The sequence below is a fragment of the Colius striatus genome, chromosome 6 (genome assembly GCF_028858725.1).
Source record: "Colius striatus isolate bColStr4 chromosome 6, bColStr4.1.hap1, whole genome shotgun sequence".
In the NCBI taxonomy this organism is placed as follows: Eukaryota; Metazoa; Chordata; class Aves; order Coliiformes; family Coliidae; genus Colius; species Colius striatus.
This window is the reverse complement of record NC_084764.1, coordinates 36,297,709-36,322,208: the sequence shown is the minus strand read 5'-3', so window position 1 is coordinate 36,322,208 and position 24,500 is coordinate 36,297,709. Positions and strand designations below refer to the sequence as shown.

The window sequence follows — 24,500 nt, the reverse complement described above, 5'->3', positions numbered from 1 at the left end:
TAAAGAACACTGTCTGGGGAACAGAAGCTCTAATCCTCAGAGGCTGTAACCCTTACTCAAAGAACAGCTTCTACAGAGACTTCCCCATAGAGCTGATGAACTGGCAAGCTACTACAGATTCAAAAATCCTACAAAAGACAGCATCTCTTCACAGTTAAATTTAACTAAAACTTCAAGTTAACTAGCAATAACACCCAGAAGTTTGCCTTGCTGCAGGGTGAGCATAAGATGTGGTTCACATCACAAGGAAAGCTCCAGGTTCTTTTCAGATTGCCCTGCTCGAATACATTTAATAGTACTGGTTTAGACACAAGACTACAAACTGTGCTTTGCCATCTAAGCCTCGCATCAGTTGAGAAGTCTGGGAGGAGAAACAGAACTATGCAGCTACACAGTAGGCTTTGGAACCAAAGTTCTTTCATCATGTGGGAGCCATGAAAGAAAACTAACTAAACAAAAATGAAACCTATGCTTCCTTCCCCTTTCCTTAACCTGGGTTAGGGCAAAAGAGAAAGAGAAGTGTGCCCTAGTAACCTAAAAAAACCACAGAGATCTCTGGAACCACAAAACCAGTAGTTACTTAACAACCGAGGCTGAGCACGACACTTCTGGGATAATCCCAGTCCAAGACAGGACACTGTTAAGACATTGATCTCATTCTCATGTGTAACCAGCCAAATGCCAGGCTGGTAGTCACTGGAATGAGAGTTCCAGGGGAAATATGTAAATCTGACTTCAGTACACAAAATCCACAGGTTTTCAGCTTGACAGGGACTGATACTCCTGCTTGGTTGCTGACATCAAAAAGCAGGGGATGAAGCATCTGCCGTTCTCTGCCAGAAAACTCAGCATAGGAGACCTATCTCCGAGCTTACACCAATGTAGAGCTGGAGAACAGCATACTGTACAACCAAAAAATTGTCAGTGCCAGGCCTTTAATGAGCTTCCTCAAGACAAAGCGATAGGCATCTGCTGTTACTGAAATTAGAAGGCCAAAGTATATATTACCACATGCATTATCTCACACCAGGCATCTGCAGAGTCCAGAACTTCCTGAAGTACCAGAGGAATCACTAAGGACAAGAGACATACATAGAATTTAAAGACAAGCCTGTACATACCACACACAGTCTTGTATGGAGGTCATGTAAGTACAAGCTCTGGCGTAGACCCAATGGCTAGACAAGCTTGTTTTCATGGAAGGATAGCTCATGAGATAATGATCTTGTAGCAGCAAATCCATAGTGCTAAAAAATTCTGAACTGCTCTATGACTGTCAAACACAGATAATGGAGAATTTCTGCATAGAGCCCTAAAGAGCTTGGAGCATTTAGTGAATGAGATATCACCATAAGCACTTTGCTAGGGAAACATCCCTTCAAAAGAGATTATCCTGATAAAGTACTCTGTTCTCTCCTAAAAAATCTTTGTGGTGTTGAGTAGGAGCAAACAGCAGGATCCAGAACAAAGCAGTTCTGCATTTAAGAGAAAACATAAACAGATCTCAGACAAGAGACTTACAAACAGTGGGAAGAACTCTGTAGTCTCACAGGTCAGTCACTCTTCCTTAGTATTTCACTTAGCAAACAGATAAAATTACTCATTTTGCAGATGTAGTCATAAAAGACTCCCAAGAAGAGAAATATTTAGATTTTGTTCTTTCCATCAACAAAAATCTCAAAGCCCTCTGGAAAATAAGTATTTTCTAATTTGCAAAACAGGAATAGCAGCTGTTTTTCTTTGAAAAGTTACTGTTGCCCTATGAAGCATGAATTGCTTTCTGTGTTTTCAAAATAATTGCCCTTCTCAACAAAGCCTTAGAGCATAGGAGTCATCTACTCTTTGATGCAGTTCCAACACCTCTGGTCCAGAAAAGCTGTTCCATACCACTGACTGAGTATATGCTACCTAATTTTTCCAAAACAGAACATTCTATCCAAGACAATTTTGTTTGGACATTACAGTGAGAAAACAGGAAATGCATATATAACATTAGTCCCACGTTGCTCTTCTCACTCCACTTTCTTCTGAACATGAAACAATCTATATACATATTAGCAACAAATAGCTCAAAAACCTTCAATTTGAAAGAGAGTAACAAGAATAAGATGCACACTGTTACACCTCTTCATAGTGCCAGAACAGGTCTACAAGTCACAGTCAATGACAGACTCTTCTGCATCATATGTGCTATAAAACAACATCTTATACAGTCTAATATCCAACAGTCTCTCTACATGGGCTTTTCAGCTCCAAGGTAATGTAAAAGTCACACTTCACTTGTGTAAAGTGAACATCCCCAAGAGAGGTGATGAAGCATGTTTCTAAAACAGTAGCTATCATTTGTAATATAGGAATTGCTAACCAGCCCAGCCTCTAACAGTTGCATACGAGCCCCTGTAGTCATCAGACTGTTCATAGTTGTGCCACAGTGCAGCCCACCCAAACACTGGATAGACAACAGAAGATTGTCATCACTTTTCAATATTCTAGGGAGGTTCTTAGTAATTCCAGCTTGTAGTGATACACTATCTCAAATAGCAAGTTCAAAAGGCAGTACCACTATGCAGGCAGAAATATTACACTCAGTCCATGAAGTTTCAACTGATTCAAAACCAGTTTCAGGTATTGTCCTATTAGGAAGCTCAGACCAGCTCAGCTCTCAGGAGACATGCACCAAATCCACGCCAGTCAATTAAAAGGCCAAACAGAATAAATGTGTAATAGGACAGAGCTTCACTATTACAGTAGGTAGTCCAAAATTTCCACTCTAAATCCTGAGGAATGGTGAGGAAGCATGCAGAAAACAGACAAACTGGAACATGACTTTTAAACAAGTCATGCGACACAAAGTTAAAGTAGTGAAAAAGTTCTAGTGAAACAAGTGGCTCTGCTGCTTGCAGTAGTAAATCTTACATGTAACTCTTCCAGTGGCATGAACAACTGAAGATGTTCCCTAATAGGCAGGAAAAATTTGCAGCATCTAACCTTACACTACAGCATTTTAAACTGAGTTGAGGTACGGTCTCTACCTTTACCTTATCCTCAAGACCAAACTCTCCCAAGTTATTTTTGACAGGGTAAAAAGCAATCTGCAAATTGATACACATTGCACAGTGGAGGGTTACACATCCTGGGCTTCTGCAGGAAGAAGTGGAAGCCTACAAGGAAATGCAACCCTCACAAATTTCTTAACACTAGTCTGATGATCACCACACCTTCCTCTGCTTTCAAAGGGCACTCAACCAGAATCTGCTTTAAATACTGATTTAGAGCAGATGCAGTTCAAACAGAGTTTACAAGGAAAACTGGTTTTTTTTATCTTTTGTCTACCCTATGAAGGGAGAGCATGCAAATAAAAAACAATATTAAGTCATAAAAAAATAATTGGTGTAGGTCTCAGCAATTTTTAATTCCCTTTCCTTCTCTAAACATCTGGATTTTGTTAGAAAACACTGTAAAACAATTTTCCAAAGCCTTTGACATGCATTCTGCTCAATAGGTCCCAAAAGCTCAGGAAGGAGAGCTTCAAACCAAGTAACAGTTGTTATTTATTAAGCTCTACTAATGAAATTGGTCTAACCATTTTCTTCTGTCTAACCATTCCCTACTATTTGCAAAGGCAGGGGGATAGGGACTTCACATGTTAAGCTGATGCTCATTTAATAGAAGAACAGGACATTACACCAAGGAAACTATTACTTAAGCACTCTCAGTCTGATGAGCCAAGAAAAAGCTGCCTCTGCACAACTCAGGCCTCTCAAGATACCTATGTGATTAAGTTACTTCAGAACAAATTAGTGCTCCGTGAACTGATTATGCCATAAATAAGCCCAATAGGAAAGAGAGAAGCAACTGACAGACACAGTATCCTCCTGACAGCAGCTGAGCTCTACTGCTCTCATCCAGAATGAACATCAAAAACCTGTCAGCACCAAAAGGATTTCTGGTTTGTTTTTTTTACTCAAAATTCACAAAGTACGTCAAAGCAGATGCAATATCTACAGTAGATAACTCATCACAAGAATCCTATACTTTCATTTTATCTCGTCACTCAAAGCACAAATTGCAGCTCTCTTCCCCAACCTAATAATTATTCAAACGGCTGCATTTTGTTCTTCTCCAGTAGCAGCATGAAACTTGATTTGAGCTGCAGGAACTCAGCCAGTGACTATACAAGCTGCTGCTGTGACAGCACAAAGCAGAAGCCAACTCGGCAGGTAATTGGACTTGAAGTCAGAAAGATCTTCCCCAGTCAGCTTGAAATCATAATTTCGCAGGGGAGAAAATAGGTTGTCTTCATCTACCAGAGGTTACCAAAGGAAAACTTTGATCCCAAGACAGACAGACATAATAAATACCAAGACATATCATCATAAAACAGTATTAAAGGTGGGGGGTTTTGTACTTTGTAGCAATTTAAAAAATATTTGTAATCTTCTACGGAGGTGGTATTAAGAATGTAACCACTTTGGTATCAAAGCACAACATTCACTTTTTAGGAAGCAATACTTGCAGTGCTTGCTAGTTATAGTCTCTTGCCCACAGACTCCACACTTTGAAAGGTCCCTAATATCATATGAGCTGTTAAAATAGAGTTTGCTCATGTTTCTAGAGTAATCTTGGGGAATCCTGGAGGGCTAACACCAGCCATTCACGCTTCCTAATGCTATACTTCAAGGAACTACAAATGCATTTGAAGCTCCTCCATTTTTCTAAAGTTCATACCCATGGAAGTAATTCCAAAGCACTAGAAACTCATGAAGAAATCCCAATGCATGCATACGTAAAGCCAAGGGGGATTACATGACTTGAGCATTCAACATCCTCAGTTGCTTCATCAATGCCAGCACTCCCACTCAGACAGAACCAGGGGAATTCTCTCCTGCTGTTCCACAAAAAGAACTCCTTCAACTAACATCATTCAGCAAGGAGTTAGTGATAGCTATGAGGAAGAGGAAACAGGAGTGTAAGATCCACCTGTGTTTTCACAGAGGGCAAGTGTTAACTTAATGGCCCACTGAATCAACACACTGCACATTTACAGGGACATGAACATTTTTGCTTAGCAGAAACTGAAATAATAGAGTCTTATGTAGACAGGGCATATTAATCATCTACTTAAGATCTGTAAGAAAGAAAAACTGTCCTCAAGTGTTATTCTACAGAGATATTAAACTGGTTTTGTTTTCTGTTACCCCAAGATGAAAAAATCCTAACGCCCCTAAAATATAAAAACCCCTTAAAAACTTCCCACTATCTCTCCTCTCAAAAAAACAAGTAAACTCCAGCTTAGCATCCCATGATTCACAGGTGATTACTCTGAAAACGTGAAGGTCAGCACTCACCAGGAAATTTCTGCACAAGTAAATCTGGTAAGCACTTTGGACACTAGTAGACCTAGACCTCTACAGCACCAACTGTTGCCCACAAAAGTGACAGTTAAGACAAACAAACATTACACTTTTTGGTTTTTTTTAAATAGCTCTAATAGCTTGAAAAAAACATCAGCAATTCTGAGTCACCAGTAGCAAATTTACACCTCAGAATTTGGTAGTCAGAGGAAGGTTTTCACAGTCTCTCCTCATCATGACAACCAAGACAACACAAGGAACAGCCTCTCCTCTGACTTGACTTTGGAACAAACTCTCTAGGCTAGCAAAGAGGATTATTAAAGTCTTAAGTAAGGTTCATACACAGTTAATGAAAAGACTCACACTCCCTCCCTGCCCCAGATATGCAGACAAGAGAGCACATTAAGAGTTTTAAGCTTCCTTTCTTACAGCAATATCAATTTCGACAACACTGGAAAGTCTATCTGAAACAGACAGACAGACTGAGTTCTGTAAAACAAGGGACTCTAGCAAATTTCCTGAATGGTACCTAGGCATAGAGTTAATAAAATGGGTTTTAAGATCATGTGCATAATGTTGAAGAGTTATATGCATATTTTAACACTGCTCTGAAAAACTTCAGACTTACTACTCCACGCAGCACTTTCCACCTCCAAATATACCCACATGCCTTCAGAAGGCCAAACAATTCTCTATTTTCTGCAGTACCTCCAGAAGCAGAATGGCAAAAAACAAGCACTTCAGTGATAAAAACAAAAGGCACTGATTCATGTGCAATTAGCTGAGCTATATTTACTACTGAAACCATTGCTACTCCAGCTGTCCTTGACACTTGCATAGCAGGGACAATGGAACACAACAAGCATCCTCTTACAATCTATCACAGTTTTCAGGCTGACATGCTAACTTAAAATTGGCGACAGCTACAGTTCTCAAGCTGCTGCATTAATGCAATTAGCACAAAACCAGCTATGCACCTTATTCAAGCGTTCATGCCACAGCAGAGACAAAAATAAATGGAGACACACAGCGCTTTACCCACCTCTGCTAGATCTACTGCCCAAAAAGCATCAGTACCCTAAAAATAATGTTCCTTTCTACTCAGAGATTCAGTTTATACTGTGACAAGCAAGCAAAGTGGAATACTAGTATCTAAAAAAGTTAGAAGGAAGCACGTAAAGGGAGAAAGTTTGTTAAGACCCTGTGCAGCAAATATTCCCACTGTTTCATCTTCCTTAAATAAAGAGTTGGACCGAAAGACTCAGAGCTGAACAAAATTTTTGAGGTCAAATTGCAAATTATTTTTTAAGAACAACACAGCTCACCCTTCCCTCTATTTGTAAATGACTGCAGAAACACAGACGAAGCTGTATGCAGAAACCATTCCTGGTAAAAGAGAAAAGCCTAAGAAAGTATCTTAGAAATTTCAGTGCCCTTTCTATGCCTCAAAAGAGCACTAACTGAAATCCACTGCATCATTGTTTTGGCACACAGCCTTGTCCCAGACAATAGTATACGTACACAAACCCCCTCTTTTATAAAGGTTCAGCGAAAATGTAAAAGAATACATTGAACTTGACATCTACCTGAATTGACATCCTCAAAGGAGGGGCTTTAATGTCTCAGATCCAATGCTATCTTTGTATGGGCACTAATTTGTACAGCACACATTTTATCTGCACTACAATAACAATGCAGAAGTACATTAACCAGATACATTGCAGTGTCTGCCAGGTGTTCAAATATTTTGCAACTCAACTGCCAAAATAGTATCAGCAGTCCAAATGTTTAAGGTTACCCAGAGAGAACATGTGGATATTTCCATTAGCTATGGAAAACATTTTTTTTCCAGTTGTTAAATTTTAAGCAACAGACTAAATTTACCAACATACACCACAAGTCTATTTTGAAGGTTGATTTCATCAGGAAGACTTAACTCTGTATTCTTGAAATGAAAGCATCTAACACTAAACATATTTACAGACACTTTTAATCCAAAAGTCTACACATTTATCTGCACTATGCAGGCTCTACACAATCTTTAAAAAATTAAGCTCCAAGATCTTAAGTGTATACTGTATATAGTATACATTAGAAAACATAATCTTATACTGTGTATTAAACAATATTCTTCTCTTGGCCTAAGTTAGATAACATCTGAGAATAGTGTAGGTTCTCTCCCTCCTTGATACGTATTTCAGTAAGAGTGATTTATAGCTCTTACAAATCACGTACTTTGTGAGTGTCACCACGTAACCCTCCTCCAGTTTGGTCCAAACACTAGTCACCATGCCTGTAGGAAAAAGACTTCGAGAGGAGGTGGCATGACTTTTTGCAGCTTGAAAAAGCTACCACCAAAACTCTAACCTGGACAGTTCTATACATTACTGCTTCTCCTCCTTCACTTACCCTAAACTTCAGGTAAAAACATATACAATATCATTATTATCTACAAAAATGAAAGGATCAGAGGGATTTGAACTGGTTTGTTTTTTTTTTTTTTTTATACCACATCAGTTATCTTTCTGAAGAGGAAAGACATACCAATCTTACACTCCAGTGAAAAAGAAATAAAATATTGTTTGTATTTCCACCCTGACTACTCTATAGCTCAGATAAAACAATCAGCACTGACAAAGTCAGCTTTCTGAACATGGGCAGAAAGGTCAGATTATCTCATATCTGAGGTTAAAGACTATTTTAAACAGGTAACTGGATTAAAATTAAAGCTGTAATCTGGAAGAAAATCCATTGCAGACTTGAAATCAAATATATCTAGACTACCACAGAATGAGATGGCAGAAAGGTAAATCCCCATGAATATATGATTTGTTCTCCACTCAGGATGACCAGAAAACCAGGATTTGACCCAGTGTCACGTACCTTTGATGCTTGAGGTGTAGAAATCACATGAACAGTGCTGGGCTTAACTCCATTTGCCTTCGGTCGCTTATAAAGGGCAAATCTGCTTTTCCTGCGTCCTCTGTCTCCATTAGGGAGGGATCCATTATAGCTAGAAATAAATAAAAGAAATTTGGCATTAACCAAAAGAAAAGGAGAGCAGAAACTTGGTCACAATATCCTGGTGTCATCAAGCACATAGTCAAATCCAAAGTAGTAACAACCATGATAAGTTCTGTTTCCTGGATTCATAGAATCATTCTGGTTGGGAAAGTCCTTAAAGCTCATGGAGTCCAAGCCCTACTCTCACATTGCCAAACCTACCACGAACCCATGGCCCTCAGCACCTCAGCTCCAAAGCTTTGCAATAGCTCCAGGGATGGGGATTCCCCCACCTCCCTGGGCAGGTTGGCACAGGGGCTGACAGCCCTCTCAGGGAAAAAGTTATTTTCAATTCTTTAGTGAAGAACTATGAGCATTCAAACATTCTTCACCTACCAATTGTTGAAATTGTATTCATTCTTAATATGGTAATCAAGTAGAAACAAAACACCAAGTTGTTCAACCTCAGAAAGACTTCTTCACCTCTACAATTAATGGAATTTAAAAGAAAAAATCCTAAGTCTTCTCTGTTATTTCAAAATATGATGAGTTCTAAAAGAGGTTTTATTCTACCATCTCCCTCTCCACATCTCATGCAAGAATAAAGGAGACAAGAAGAACAGGGGTGATTTGGAAAAACAAAATAATGTAGGGGCAAATAAAACTAAGTGAAAGGGAATTTTACCCTACCTACGTAGAAGGCCTTTATAGCTGGGGCTTTTTTCCTTCCCTTTTTAAAAAACTCTAATTCTAAAGGCTTCATATATTATTAAATGAAGAGGATGCATGTGTTCTTAATTTACACGACTGTCTGAAGACTCACTAATGACTTCCTTTATCAGGTGTAACAGAGCAGCCTTGGACAGCTCTTTCATCTCTTATGACACAGACCCAATGGATTAATTACTCAGAGAAGCCTTAAACCTCAGAGGAATATAGCTCTTTCCCAAGGGAAGAGATCAACTGGAAACTTTCTTGTAATGCATAAGCACTGAATTCACCACCATGCCACCCAAAATATTTAGGGCAGGGAGATGCTTCTCATCACAGCACTGTCACCTGAAACACTAACTCTGCTGGTCTTTGAAGATCTCTTGCTTTACTGCATAGATGCCTCTTCTCTTCCTGATCCTCATAGCCATCAGACTTTTGTCTGAAGAACTACAGATGTTATTCCACTTGCAATATTATCTGTCTTACTGGATAAAAATCATTGGGACAACTCATTAAGTGCTTAGAGAGATCCTTAGAAGTAGTTCAGCTCTACAGTCACCACACTATCTGCGGACTGAAATGTCTGCAGCCCTGTAGAAGGCTGAGTCAAATGCCACTCAAGCTAAAAGAGTAGTTCTATGACAACTGATGACCAGTCTGTACAAACTAGTTTGTGTAACAAGACAGTGCACTTGGAGAGCCTTGTATACTTTTGCAAACAAGTGAGAAACAGGTAGTGGATGAAAGCAAACTGTCTCATTGCTAAGGCTCTGGAGCACTGCCCTGCAGAAGGTATACTGCTTACATTAGTCCAGGATCACCTGATGTCACACAGGAAAGGAGTTTAAAATTTCATATGCATGGTGTCTAAATACCAGTGGTCTGAACTGCAGGACTGCTCAATGTTTGTGAGCACAAACAAGAACGAACTTAAGACTGAAGTAATCTCAAATTAAAGTAGTCTAAAGCAGAAAACAAGACTTTTTATCATACTTTTAATACATGATGCTAGAGACATAATAGGTTGAGAGCTGAGATGCAACTGAATGTGTTCTCCCACCTGCATTTTCACAAGGAAGACTACTGTATGTTTCTGGACTATTATGGGATTCCTCAACACCGCAGAAAAACAGAGTAAATCACTTATTTCATGTCAGGCCTACTTTTCTCTGGAAATTTCTTATTAACCCCTGCACAAGAGAAGAACAGCACTCAGTTAACACAGTGGATCTTCGTCACAAGAGAGAAATTCCTAAAAAGATATATCAATATGATCCACAGGCAACCTAAATACCATCCCTCAAAACAAGAATGATTTGATTCTGCAGCAAGTTTTAGCTTGCCTGAAGACAACATTCTTTCTACAATTACTTCTATCTCAAAACTCGAGAAGGCAACAACTTCTTCAGAAATATAGAAGTAGTACCATCACCAATTTTATATTCTGCAAGTAAAATTTCTGTATTTGTGTAAACTGTTAAGCACTACCGAATTTAAGTAATTGCACAGAAAGTTAGAAGTAGGCTAGTGGGGTTATTTTGTTTGGGCTTTCTCATGTTCACAAAACAATTATAACTGGGAAAGAATACTTTCAGATCTGTGGGATTTAATTATGTTTTAAAATAAATAAATAAAAAAAACCCAGCTACTCGAGGTTAAAAAGCCTTTTGGAAACTTTAAATAGGAAGGAAATAAAAATGAAGTGAGATTTTAACTCATTCATCCTGATTAGCACCGACAAGTTTTCATGAGATTTCCTTTGTGCCAACCTCTAAAATTTCATTTGCACAAAAAGGCAGGAGAAATTAGGTAGTTTTACTACTTTTTATTCTTTAATTATAGACATGAAAGTTTTATTTTGATCTGACATTGGCAAAAAGAGCCAGGGCAATTACTAGGCGTTTGTATGCGTTTTAAAGCAGGAAAAAGTGAGTGTCAGAGACCTTGTCTCCTTTCGCAGGCACCTTTGTTTTTTCTAGGCCAGGACCTTCAACTTGTTCACCACAAACTAGCTCTCCACATGGTACTTGGGCCACACCTTTCCTGACCACCACCTAAACAACCTACATACCAAATGAATCGATATTAATGCCACAGGATCTCACCAACCACAACAGGAGCAGCACCCACCCACTCCCACAGCATCTCTGGCCTGGTAAGCGTGTAACCAAACTCGCTCTCGAGACAGGAGACCCATATTATTCCTTGGCAAGTCCCTCCCTTTCTAAACTGAGCCATCCTGCAGGACACAGTGGGTTTCAGCATTTAGGAGGAGGAATATAGGCATAGCTACCCACACCTTGCGGTCAGCTTTTCTAAGCACTGGCATGAGGAGACTGAGCTTCCCCCATAGCCAACAGGAGCTTGACAAATGAAACAGAAGCTCTGTCAAATCCTCTCACAATCCCTCTCAAAAAGCATCAGCCTCTTTCCCCTTCTCCCTGCACCCCTCCAATAACTCAAGAAGCCTGATGCACCTTAGAGACCAGCACATTAACATAGCAAACTTTTGCTTCACAAGAGGGCCAGCACTACCAAAGACTACCTGCAGCTTTAACTCTCCATCCCACTAAAAAGCCTAAAACAACTGTAGTTTCCAACTAATAAAACAAACTAGGAGAACGGGGGCTGTTTAGTCTGGAGAAGAGGAGATTGAGGGGTGATCTTATTAACATTTATAAATATCTGAAGGGTGGGTGTCAGGAGGTTGGAACATCCCTCTTTTATATAGTAGATGGTAACAGGACAAGGGGTAATGGGATGAAGCTGGAACACAAAAAGTTCCACTTAAACATAAGAAAAAAAAAAACTATCTCACTGTGAGGGTGAGGGAGCCCTGGCACAGGCTGTCCAGAGGGGTTGTGGAGGCTCCTTCCTTGGAGGTCTTCAAGATCCACCTGGACATGTTCCTATGTGACCTTATCTAGGCAAACATGCTTCTGCAAGGGGGTTGGACTAGATCTCTAAAGGTCCCTTCCAACCCCTACCATTCTATGATTCTATGAAATTAATGTCTCAGACCATTTGTGAGATCATCCTGCCCACATGCACTTCTGACATTCACCAGACATTCCAAAATATCAGACCAACACATGTGGTAAAAGCAGCCTTATACTTTTCCAAATACTTTTAGGTGACAGCAATACTAGGACAAACAGCATTATGAAACCTCATAGGATAACTATCTCTGTTGACAGCAATACTCCTTGCACATAAGGGAGTGGTGCTGGCATAGGGTATGGGCACCATAATTATCAAAGCCAGTTTCCTAGAGATTTACATAAAAAAGTTGAGGAATTCGGTATACAATGAAATGCAAAGTCCAATTAAGTTTTTCTCATGCTTAGGACATGTAACGAAAGCCTCTCCTCTGCATGGATTCATGGCTGTCTGGAGAGCAAGACCACACACGCTCTTTCCCACAGTCCAAACACTGTGGCAAGTTCTAATTTTCTAAAAGCCTTGTAGTCAAGTAGATCATCCACAAGTTTTGAACTATTTCTGGGATGACTTGTTACACAAGATTTTATTGTTTTGCCTCTAAGGGAATCGGCTTTAGTCAACAGCAAAGAGTAAACAAGACCTCTTATTTAGGACAACAGATCTAAAAATCTTGACCTGCACCTCAAGTAATTCAGAGAAGTCATCCTCAAAATTAAAGGGAATATCTACTAGCTACCAGACATAGAAGATGCTGCATGTAGATTATTTTCTTTTTTACAATGTTATGAAGATACAGACTATCATAAAACTTAAATACTTCTCTATACCTATACAAACTGAACAAGTTGTAATTTTCCAAGATAATATTTAACCTGGACAAAAAGGGGCAATTTCACTTTGCCTTCCTCACTTACTGCTAACAGTTCTTGAGCATATCTCATCATTTTCAGATGCAAACCATCCCACCTCACAGACTTAGCTATCAGCAGATGAGATGCTACAGTTCAGTTGTTACCACAGCTCTAATGAGTGAGAGAAAGCACATCTTTGCAGCACTAAACAATAAGGCTGTTGAAATCAAGTCAGACTTGAGTGACTTTTTCCTTCTAAGTACATTCTGATTTCATGTTTGTTATCACCCAGTAGTATATATTCTGCACTTACAAAAAACTCAGTTTGTGCTTACCCTGTGTTTTTGCCACCACTGAACTAGTATAGGCCAACACTGCTGTCAAAAGCTGCAGTCCCACCATTCATTTGCTAGTTTGTTCCTGCCACTTCTCTCCCTGGCTCACATGAAAGGGAAACAAAACCAAACTTATGCTTTAGTTTTAAACCACATCAATTCCTCACTCTCCAGTTCGCTGAAAAGCAACAGGGGAAAAATATCAGAGGGCAGGAGAAATTCCTCTTGAAGTATTGCAATTCTACAGTTATCACGACATCTACAACATGCAAGTCTTCAGGTCCATCATTTGCCTTCAAAATTTTCAGCCCTACAGCTTTTCACAACTGTCTACGCTCAAGTCCTGACTAACAGGAAAACCCTCTTCTGCTGAGGCATCCAACATTTTCTCCCTTTAACACAGATTAAAAGGAAAAAAGTCACATGCTAGTTTAGATCAAAATGCAAACAGAAAGCACCAACATATGCAACATTGACAATAAATGAACTTGTTTCTCCTTAATCACTTAATATCACTGTCAGTACTTCATATTCTTTACACCACTCCCCTTGTATCATACTGAACAATTCATTTTGTATCTAGGGAAAATGATGTAGTATATCAGCAAAATTACTTGAACATGTTTGGATTTTCCTTTTTTAAAAAAAAGAATATTATTCCAGATATGGTGGGATTTTTTGTATCAGGCCTTCACAAAGAAAGTAGTTACTGTCTGCCAAATATCTGAGAATTTCAGCGAAATAAAACAGTGAAGTTGTTCTGAAACTTAATCTCATTGGGAAGCACTGCCAGATCAGAAAAGCAAAGATAAGTAGCACTTCTGCACCAACAGGATAGTACTGGTTTATTTCCTCCTTTTGAACTCTGTTCTCTAGGACTGTATATCAGTATTGCAGATATTAATTCTACATGAATTTCAGTCTAAGCATGTCTCCAGCTGATTATCACATGCATCGATTCCTGCCTCAGAAGCAGCCTCCACCACCAGAGGTATTGTTGTCAGCCTGCTCCTGTAGTGAAGTTTTGGCAGCAAATGCAAGACTGCTTCTTGAACAGTGTAATGTTTCACAGATGACAACTACAGATTATTAGAAAAACCTTTAATGTTGAAGTTTCTTGGAGGTTGTAAAGAGGATACCATTGTCCTTGCTGTCATCACTTCCCAGCACTCAACAAGCAGGACAAGAAGCCTGGACAGACAAGAGACACCGAACCAAGAACTTTGGTTTGTGCAACCTTGGAGGAAGTCCTGAATGGAAGAGTCATGAAAGTCCCACCTCAGACATTGCTGGCTAAGGCACCTCGATAAGCACAAACGCTTCCTAACCACTACCAGTAGTACAACTTAATAAAGCAGTCTTCCTGCTGAGCAAGAAAATCCAAACCAGCAAGTTCCAAAGTCCCAAATAATCTCATCGCTTTCCCCAGTTAAAAGCAATGTTTTTGCATCTGGAAACTTGATTATCCCTGAGAATGGTATGTTGGAACAGTTAATTGTGGCTATAATCAGGTTTTGTGGGGTTTTTTGTGTTTTTAGTTGTGGGGTTCTAGATTTTTGTTTCAGGAGGTTTTTTTGATATTTGAGGACTTTGGTTTTGTTCTTTTTAGTTGGGCTTTTTGGTTTTGAGGTTTTTCTACAAATAAGCAGCCTTACAATGTACATATGTGAAGTCATTTCACTCTCACAAAACATTTCAGGAAGTATTCCCCTCTCCAGTACTTCTGGAACACTCACTGGCATAGCAGTCAATCCTTTGTGCTCACCAAATGACTTCTCTTCCCCAGCACCAAATTTCACACTGCCTGTCTTATTTACTGCTCCCTGTATGGTGCTAGAGGCTTCAAAGACCTTTCAGTAGCTCTGCAAAATGCAAACTATCCTGATACCCCTCGAGTTATTAGGCAATTTTTTCAGGAGAAGGCTGTTTGTTGTGCTACCCTTCAAAAGTTCCACCCAATTACCTAGCAGCCAGCTTGACCGAAAGCTGTGTACTACACTTATGGCACTTATGTTCAAATGCAGCCATTATCTTTATGATCAGAATCAGAAGCTTGCATTAACTGAACACATGGCTAAATGGTTATGCAACACCATGAAAAAAACCAAAAATGTTTCAGAAGCACCTACAAAAGGCCTGATAAGCCAGAATCTACTGCCTTCTTTCATGAGGTATACAAGTTAAGTAGAACCTTATCTACTGAAAAAACAGCACAAGAAATCACATGTTAAGTAGCTGGGCTTCTCCAGGGTGACCTTACTTCTTCCTTGCTGTTCTGGACAGAACTGGAAAAAAGCTTATTTCTGAGGATGGGGGAAAAAAATCCCAACTATTTCTAGCTATTATGGCTCTTCTCATTCCCCTCCCATCCCCTTCCCACCAAGAGATGAAAGTATCTAGTACATTACTGTCCACATTGATTCATTGGCTGCTTTTTGAACTATTCCACTCCACATATTGCCTGCACTGTCAGCAGGACTACTCCACTACATCAACAGTAAAATAATAGATAAAAAAAGTCTAGTGTGTTTTAGGGAGAGTATTTACAGAAAATACAGTTGACATCCTCAAGCACGTTTAGCTTACATAATATACGCAAACTCAAGAAAACACACCTCATCTATGTTAACTTCGATCTATACAAAAAGTTAAAGGATTCTACTGGATTGTAAATAAATCCATCATGTAAGAACTGCTTTTAATTATCTTTATTTACACTACACATCCAGTTGCTTTCAAAATTCACAAACCTCTCTGCTATTTCAATACTATTTTGATTCCTGATGAGGGGAAAACAAGAAAATACAGAAGTAGCAAAAGCAAACAGTCTCAAAGTGAGGGGCACAGGAATGAAGGCTTTATTACTCTAACTATTTGTGTTACAAGATTATGGAGATCCAGTCAGGAGCATAGCTTTGACACATGTGTAAACTAATCGATATTCCTGACGGATGGAATTTACTACAGAAACATATAATATAACTCTCTTTGACCAACTGTTCTTAGCAAGCAGCTTATTACTTGCCCAAGATGATTTTATCTGGAAAATAATTTTACTTCTGCTTTTGTGAAAGCAAAGACAGCAGACCCTTGCCACCACTTTCCAAAGACATAAGTTTCTGTAAAAGCTTCCAATTGCCCTTGCAACCTTAATTAAAGAAACCGAAGATCTTCAGCTGTATGTGTTAATGACCATGTGGAAATAGGTATTTCAAGAGGCAGTAATGTTTGATGCATAGGCTTCTGCAAGACAACTATATAAGCAGCCCAAGAGTTTGATTAAAAGCTAACACTCTAGAACTAGAGCCTAAAGGAACACGCTGATGCAGAATACTACAGCATTAGGAGAAGCTTCAGTTAAAGCATTCAAATAACCTGACAGTTTCAAACAATGTAATAGCTGAAAACCTATAGGCGGCCCAGTTAAGCACTATATCCAGAGAATGGAATGATTGCAGTCTCAGCTACAACACATTTCTTAGAAGCCATCCATAATCTTGATACTAGCAGTGAAAATAAGCAGCCACCTTTAGCAGGAAAAACACCCTCACCAAACCTCCACATTCAACATACTATTATACAAATTCCAATATAAGTAATATGGCAGCAGAGCATTGGAATGCAAGGGGTTTCCTTTTAGAAAGCAAAGGGTAAGGGAATCTGTTCTTTCATACAATGATGTCCTTAACAACCCTTATTTCCAACATTTTACTGCTCCCCCCAGCATTCATTTAACAAGGAGGCAATTTTATGCAGTGCTTATTTAAGTCCATCTCCAAAGCTGTCAACTAAAACCATTCACTGCTGCATAAAACCAACAATGCTAGTGCACAGCAAAATACAGGATATAAACTCATCAAGTTCATTTCAAAGCACGTCTTCTATTCCAGCTAAAAGAGCATCAGAGGTGGGAAAAGCACCATGTTTAGAGAATCCTCTTTCCAACCCTAAACCTCTCATCCTATACAGGAAGTGCCATTCACTTGAGAATTACCTATCATCTAGCCAAATGCCACTGAAATTGTTTGATATGGCATTTTCTGAAACTAAATGCAGAGATACGATAGAAAGTGAGATCTGGATTTCACTGCTTCCAAAACAAGTCAGATAAACTCAAAATCCACTTCGAAAGAAACTACTATGCACAGCTCTGTTTTCATGCAAGACAGAAAGAAGTGAAAGAGGAAGACTCTTTATCCAAAACAACAAACTTAGGATCCACACACTTTTGTTTGGAAACAATTTACCATCTTCTCTTAAATAACAGGCCATAAAAAAGGATGCAGGTTTCAAAAGTAAGAGAAGTCAAAACTTTGTACAAAGCAATGGGCCAAGAGACCTCAAAACACACCTGCCCTGACGTAACAAACATGCTCCCAACCTATCTATTTGTGCTTCATACACAAAGGTGTAAAAGCAAGCCATTCAAATTTTAGTCTGAGGAAGGAGTAACGCCACGTTACATCTAAAACTCCACAACATTAAACATTATTGAGAAGTTACATTTGATTCAAAGGACCATTAGGGGCATTTAAAAAAGCACAGACCAGGTAATATCCTAAGCAATCAAATGCTCTCCTCATAACACTATCAAGGACTATTTGATGGTTCACATTTTAACAAGAAAAAGTGATAGCTTTCTTATAACTTCAGTTACCCATAGCAGTTTTAGTATCACTTTTGTGATTCTATAGACAAGAAGTTCCAGGATGTCTGTTACTTACAGCTTTTTCAAACACTCAAGCATGACAAGAATCTTTTTAGATTTGATCCAATATCATTTAGCACAGAGGAAGAGATAAAATTTGCATCCATTTTGTGAATATAGGTGATCTCGCTGGCAGTGAACTGAATAGAAAGTGAAGCACTCAGCTACTGTACCCTGACCTGCAACATGTTGTGTCAAACCCTATCAACTTTAACACTGCTTTGAGTTTCCCAGGCAAAAGACAGTCTTAAAAATGCACAGCTCCCTGTTCAATCCCAAATGCTTAACAGAATCCCAGATGTTTGCCTCAAACAGAAAATACAGAATTGGGTTTCTTTCTTTGTAGCACTTACCAGCACTACTGCCTCTCTGAACAGAGCAGCTTAGCATCACTGGCATTGCATTATCAACTGCTGCAGCAACAGAAGCAAAAGCAAGGTAGTCTACCACATAGCCTGCTCCAAGCAGATTTAGAGCAGCTAAACACAGAGAAAAAAACAAAAAATTGCCTTTATGCCTTCTGGCTTCCAGCAAGATCCAGAAATTGAACGTTTGTAGATAGAGTTTTTTTTAGAGGGCTGCTGAACTACCACTTAGTTGGATCCAATGTGCCAAGCTAGAATCGTTCCGTGGTTACATTTAGCTTACAACATTCCATGTGAATTCTTCACAGAGGCTTTTAATTCTTATTTTCCAAATATTATTAAAACAAAGGCATGAATGGGCATTCTATGTGGTAGAAATAAAACCAGTCATAAGAAGAACGTGAAGAAGCTTGGAAGAACTGCACAGCTCTAGAAGTCTGCGGAGCACCAGGAAGTGATACAACACTACACCTAGAACAGCTAGCAAGGACATATTTGGTAACAAGTGTGTTATGTGCACTAAAAACCATTCAAATTACCCTTCCTACCCAGTTTTCAAGAACTACCTGAAACCTAGCAGAGCAGCACACCGGAAGAACACAAGAGGAGCAGCACAGATGAAACTGTGGGAGTTTTGAAAAAAATTCTTAATAAACTCAAAATTAACAGAGCAGCAATGCAGAGAACTAAACTTCGATATATCTTCTTCAGACTTAAAGCACTCTGACAACTTACTAATTCACAGCAACCTTGGGTGTTTGCTTTTATCACACTCTATAACAAAATTAATCAGTCATCTCTAGCCAGGAAAAGATTTTGCAAGCTGTTAAAATGTTTACTGTTTATCAGCAAGGCTAATTCTGATCTACATAGCTTTATGACAGCAAGGTGTTTCCATTTTACACTCTTACCCAGAGAATTTTGAGATTTTTCTTCCCTTAAGAGAACTTCCCAAAATGTTACATCAAATAAACATTGACCTTTTAGAGGTCTCAGAAGACCATCACAAATATTTAAGAATTATGAAGCGTCAAGGTTCACTAAGAATGAAGTCACACCAGTGATGTATTTCTGAAGTTTTTCATTTCTATAAATGCTCAGAGATTCTGATCTCTAGAAAAATCTCATTCTGCAGCTTCTGGCAGTAACTGCTTGAACACGAGATTTTTGCACTACTCGCACCTCCAAATGGGAAGGCATGTTGTTGTAATCATGCAGCAAGATGTGGTTTCATCCAAGACAATTGTGCAAGACTTGTTTCCACAGAGGTGTAACTATTGAAACCCTAAAGCCACAATGAATCATAGAATCATAGAATGGTAGGGGTTGGAAGGGACCTTTAGAGATCATCTAGTTTCTTGGAGGACCAAAATTTCCACCTTGCTTGTCTGCAGTAATAATCCATCCTGTCTACTTCTGGTTACACACTCTACAAACTAAAGATGTATAAAATTTGCACTTCTACATTCCAACAGACATTAAGTAATGCAGACAAGTGGCACAATGGTTTGTAGAACAGAAAACAAACTTAAAGCCATACAGTTCTCCCTCAATTTTTTCCTCTAGATATGTAGCTCCTTCTTAGCCAAAACCCACAGATAGCATACTATTACTGTTTTTGTTCACCAGCTTTCAAAAACCAAGTCGCTCCACATCTTCCTCTCTTTATCTACACTGCTTTGATTTTAAAGGCAAGGATGCCCTATGGGGCAAACCAGACCAGGAAATCAGAGAATCTGTTTAAAGCAATGCTTCCCATAGTACAGGCTAGAATTCCAAACAACATTACAGGACTTAGAAGTAGCATTTGCAAGCCAAATGGAAATTGGGCTATAAAAATAAAGATTCTAAGACTGAAACTGGAAGTAGATTCCTCAGTAAAGCGTGTCTGAAAAGAGTCGTTTCAGAGAAACAGAAGTCAAGTAATCGATTACAGCTGGCTGGCTCAAGAGATTATCTTTTGCCCTCAAGTTCTTACACCTCACACTACTCTCCATAAGGGCACCTTGGCCAGGATATGCTGTTTTCAACTGATTAGGAGAGTAAAACAATGCTAAGTAATTCTGCAACCCACTCCCCTGCCAGTGCACAAGCATATGAAAGTACAGGCATAATCTATCTTCTTTTTATGAGAGGGTTTTACAGACACCCGTATCCTTAACCTCTTCCTCCCAATCAGATAAAGACACTACAGATACATTTTAGAAAATAAAGAGCACATTCCTTTTCTACACTGTCACTATTTGAGCATAATATGCGCAAGATGACAGTTGTTTTACTTTCCTTGTATTGCCCTAACCAAAGCAAAAGGAAGAGGTATAGCATTTGCTTCTATTATGTAGAAATTTCTCAAGCAAGACATGCCATCGCTCTACAACCTTGAGAGGCAGAAGAGAAGAATGATGTACAGAAATACCCACATCTCAGAATGTTTCAATATCTTTGTCTTGTAAAACTCAAAAGTAAATCTTTTGGAACTGGTCATAACAGGACAAGCCTGAAGTCCACCAGTGAGGCATTCACAACTGGACAAATCCTGAACATACTTCTCCTGTCAGAGTTTAGGCCAAAGACAAAAATCCTAAACCAGGCTATTTTACAATCACTTGCAAAGGGAGATTTTTCACATTCAGAAAATTTCACATTCAGCAACACAGAACACTAGTCCTACTTCTGAACTGAGCTCATACATGACAGGCAAAAGTATGAGGCTGCTAAACTACATGGGACTGCATTTGCAATTCCCAAACAAAATTTCTAGGTTGTGTTTAAAATGCCTCCAAAAATCTGGTTTTCCAAGAAAACAGACGCTCAGAGATACTCTTCAAAGACATCTTTTTTCACTGAAAAAGCAGAGATGAACTGACCCAAAGCACAAGTACATAATACCACAAGATCTATGTTCTTTGCTGCATTCTTCATTAAGCACAGCTACTTAAAGCTTTTCTAGTACTCAAAAAAACCAAGGAGCTTCATAAGCCAGAGAACCAGCAAAGCATTATTTCCTGTGGTTACATGTCCTGCAGTTGGATTCCTTCTTTGTCTACAAAGGTGACGGCTCCAACTAAAGCTTTTCTTCAGAGGTGAGAAACAGTCACATGGATCTCCGGTCTCTAATAAGGCAGGGGTAAGGAAGGGGCTCATTCATCTCTCAGACTTTCCTCAGTAGAGCTCAAACAGCATTGGGAGGCTCTGGAATAAAATTATCTCAATGACATACTTCACTTCTAGTTACAGAGCACAACCTCACCTGTCACTATATCTTTCAGTAAATCATTGTGCATTTATCAGAGGCAGATGGAAAATGACTGGAATAGAGCTAAGAGTGTCAGCAGAGTTGAGCATGCAGTGTCCTCCCACAAAAAGGCTGCCTAGATGACCAGGAGCAATTAACCTCAGACCTCTGACTTCATCCTTTTGGGTCATCACCCCACAGCTGACTCCCTTCTTCTGTCCCTACCCAATGTCTGCCCTTTACAGTCTCTAAGAGGCATCAGATCCTTAGAACAGTTTATCCCACACCACCTAAATACAAGCAGTTCTAGAGGCTACCAGCAGTTACAACAACCAGTTTGAACGAGGCACCTGTTTAGAATTTATCTAGATTTTTAACTAGGCTTAATTTATGCCAAGGCAAGCTGCACATCTGAACAGTCATTATCTCAACTTCTGTTATTCCAAAGCAAAGAAAGATGAAACAAATAACAAATAAGAGGAAGCCAAAAGGTCCTGTCAAATTCTGCTTGCTATACCACTTTTTCTTTTTAATTCTGACAACAGCTGTCATACTCTGCATAGGTCTGTACATCAAATAAAACGCTCTTCTCCAAAAAGGGGCAACAACACTGTAAAACTCAGCAGTGGAAAAAAGGCAGAAAATGAAAACTTTAGATTATCCCTAACCAGACCATTCTTTAGACTTAGTAATGGATCTAAGTGGGAAGTTACCTTCATTTAAGTAAACAAAAAGCTGCTTAAAAATCACTTCAATAGGCTTTCTGCACTTCATGCACAAATAAGAATGGTGACTGGTGGGGAGAGACCATCACTTGGCACATCTGGTTTTAATGAATGAGTTTTTACAAATGAATACACTTATTTTCAGGATATTAAAGAACATCATACATGCTTCTCCACCAATATTTCTCACAGTTTAACCTAAGTGTTTTTAGTCTCTTGACTTACACATGACAAATTGATCTTTGATGCATCTCTCTAACTTACATAGCACAAAGCATCAAACTTTTATCACCTGACATATTCATAACAAATATCATCAGCTGACAAAACTAAGACAGCTGTTTTTTCTCAACTGCCACCTCTGCCCAAAACTTACAGATCAGCCCATACTCTTTCTGGCTTGGATCTCAATAGAGTCTAACTGGAATGTAGCCAACCCCAAATACAGTTCCTTCCTTCCTGCCTGCACCAGCTTACAAAATGCCCAGAAGAGAAAGAGCAAATCATTTTTGCCACAGAAAGATCTGCTTACCCTTTAACAAAGGATTCATTTACAATTGTTCTCTCTATGGTGAGAGATTTCCAGTAGGTAAAGCCTTAACCCATCTACCCCAAGTAGTTTAAGGTACAAACTGGCAATATAGGATCAGAGGCCAATTCCTGAATCAAATTCAAAATCACATTGCACATAATATGGTAGGATGGTACACAGAGCTTGACTTAGACCCTGCTAATCATTTAAACCTTAGCTTTGCTTATAGAGGGAACTGTATTTTGTAGTCTTCCTGCACCCTTACATGGAAAGGTATTTGCTATATTATACCAGCCTCTGCATGCTGGAAACTCTTAAGCTTGCAATAAAAGTAGATATATAGCACTTGAGTATTGCAGCTGGAAGTACGACTGTGCAACCAGAGATAAGGCAGGTCTGAGCCAGCAATGTAACAACACTGTTTTGGGCTCAAACTTTGAAAGTGAGGCACAAAAGTCAAACATTAAGGATCTTTTGCTCTGACAGCAAGCAGACTGTGAAAATACTGAAAATATAGCTTATGTCTCTCAAAATCAAAGGGAGGAATAAATGTAAAGCTTTTGGGAAAGCTCTGTCAAAGTCTTTGAACAAGTGAGGGAATTCACTACCACAAAGGGTTATTTTGGAATCAGGGGCGGGGGGGAATGCAGTGCACATCCCTAAAAAACAATGAGAACTAGCAGTCTCTATCCCGATACCTTTAGTAAGACATCCTACCCAAGAAAAAAAATCTCAGCAGTCAGTGAGACCAAAGCATTGCAGGTTCCACAGACATTGCCCAGAGGCATATCCCCGATGCCAGTACCATCCTCTGGGCAGTTGGCTTGCTAGTGGTATTTAAAGGCATCTCTGTTTCAGATTTCTCATTAGTCCAGTGAAGATCCCCTAATAACAAAAGAGAAGGGAAAAACCACACAAGACTGATCTGTTTGGCTATTGCCAAATTGCCGTCTCCAAATTTAGCTCCAATGGAAGAAGTTAGTTGGCTGCTCAGATCTACGAGGCTCGTCTCCTCATAGATCTGCCCTCATTTATTCCATTTGACTAATTTGCTTGTAGTTTTTTGGCAAAAAACAAGGTAATGACAGCTCATTTAATTAAAACTTCTGGCAGGATCAGATTAGGGAACACTCTCACAAAGAAATCCTGTCTCCATTGCAGTTCTACTGTGGGAGTACAGACCTGCGGCAAGGCACTGTAACCTCTCTCATCACACTCCTGGTTCTACAAGAGGACTTCTGCACACAGCCTATAACAGGAGGCCACACACTAAAGTCATGAGTTTGACACTCATTCCCTGATGCACTGGGAAACTATTCCATTAATTTTTAGGATTCAGAAAGTAATTAAAGTTGGCCTTACACATCTGTTAGCAGAAAGGTTAGAACAGCTACAAGGTAATGAACCTTAGCTAAAGATTCCTCTCCAACGTCAGAACAATTTTAGAATCCACGTGTTGAGTTCCACAGTTGTTTGCTCTCTGAGGTCAAGCATAGACTAGGAGGAAGACAAGTTGGAAGTACAGTGACATTTTGGTTTATCAACATTGCACAAAAAACAGTCATCTGTTAGATACCGAGCCCTGTCACTGGATGTGCAGGGAAGCAGGAACCACACAGCTCTTACTACTCCTGTTTCAAAGGCTGCAACTTCACCATTCCTAAACAGACATCAAAATAAAGTTATGCTGTTGCAGATGAAGAAATACAGCTGTGCTTATATCAACTTCTCAGCC

The 24,500-nt window shown here is 39.3% G+C and overlaps 1 protein-coding gene across 2 annotated transcripts in view; it reads right to left on the bottom strand.

Moving 5' to 3' along the window:
- PELI2 (pellino E3 ubiquitin protein ligase family member 2) overlaps window positions 1-24,500 on the bottom strand; it is a 76,830-nt gene that overhangs the window by 43,279 nt on the left and 9,051 nt on the right. For both annotated transcript variants that reach the window (XM_061998595.1, XM_061998596.1), the window contains exon 2: window positions 8,238-8,367. In XM_061998595.1, the coding sequence (XP_061854579.1) occupies window positions 8,238-8,367 (130 nt within the window). The remainder of the gene's footprint in view (window positions 1-8,237; window positions 8,368-24,500) is intronic.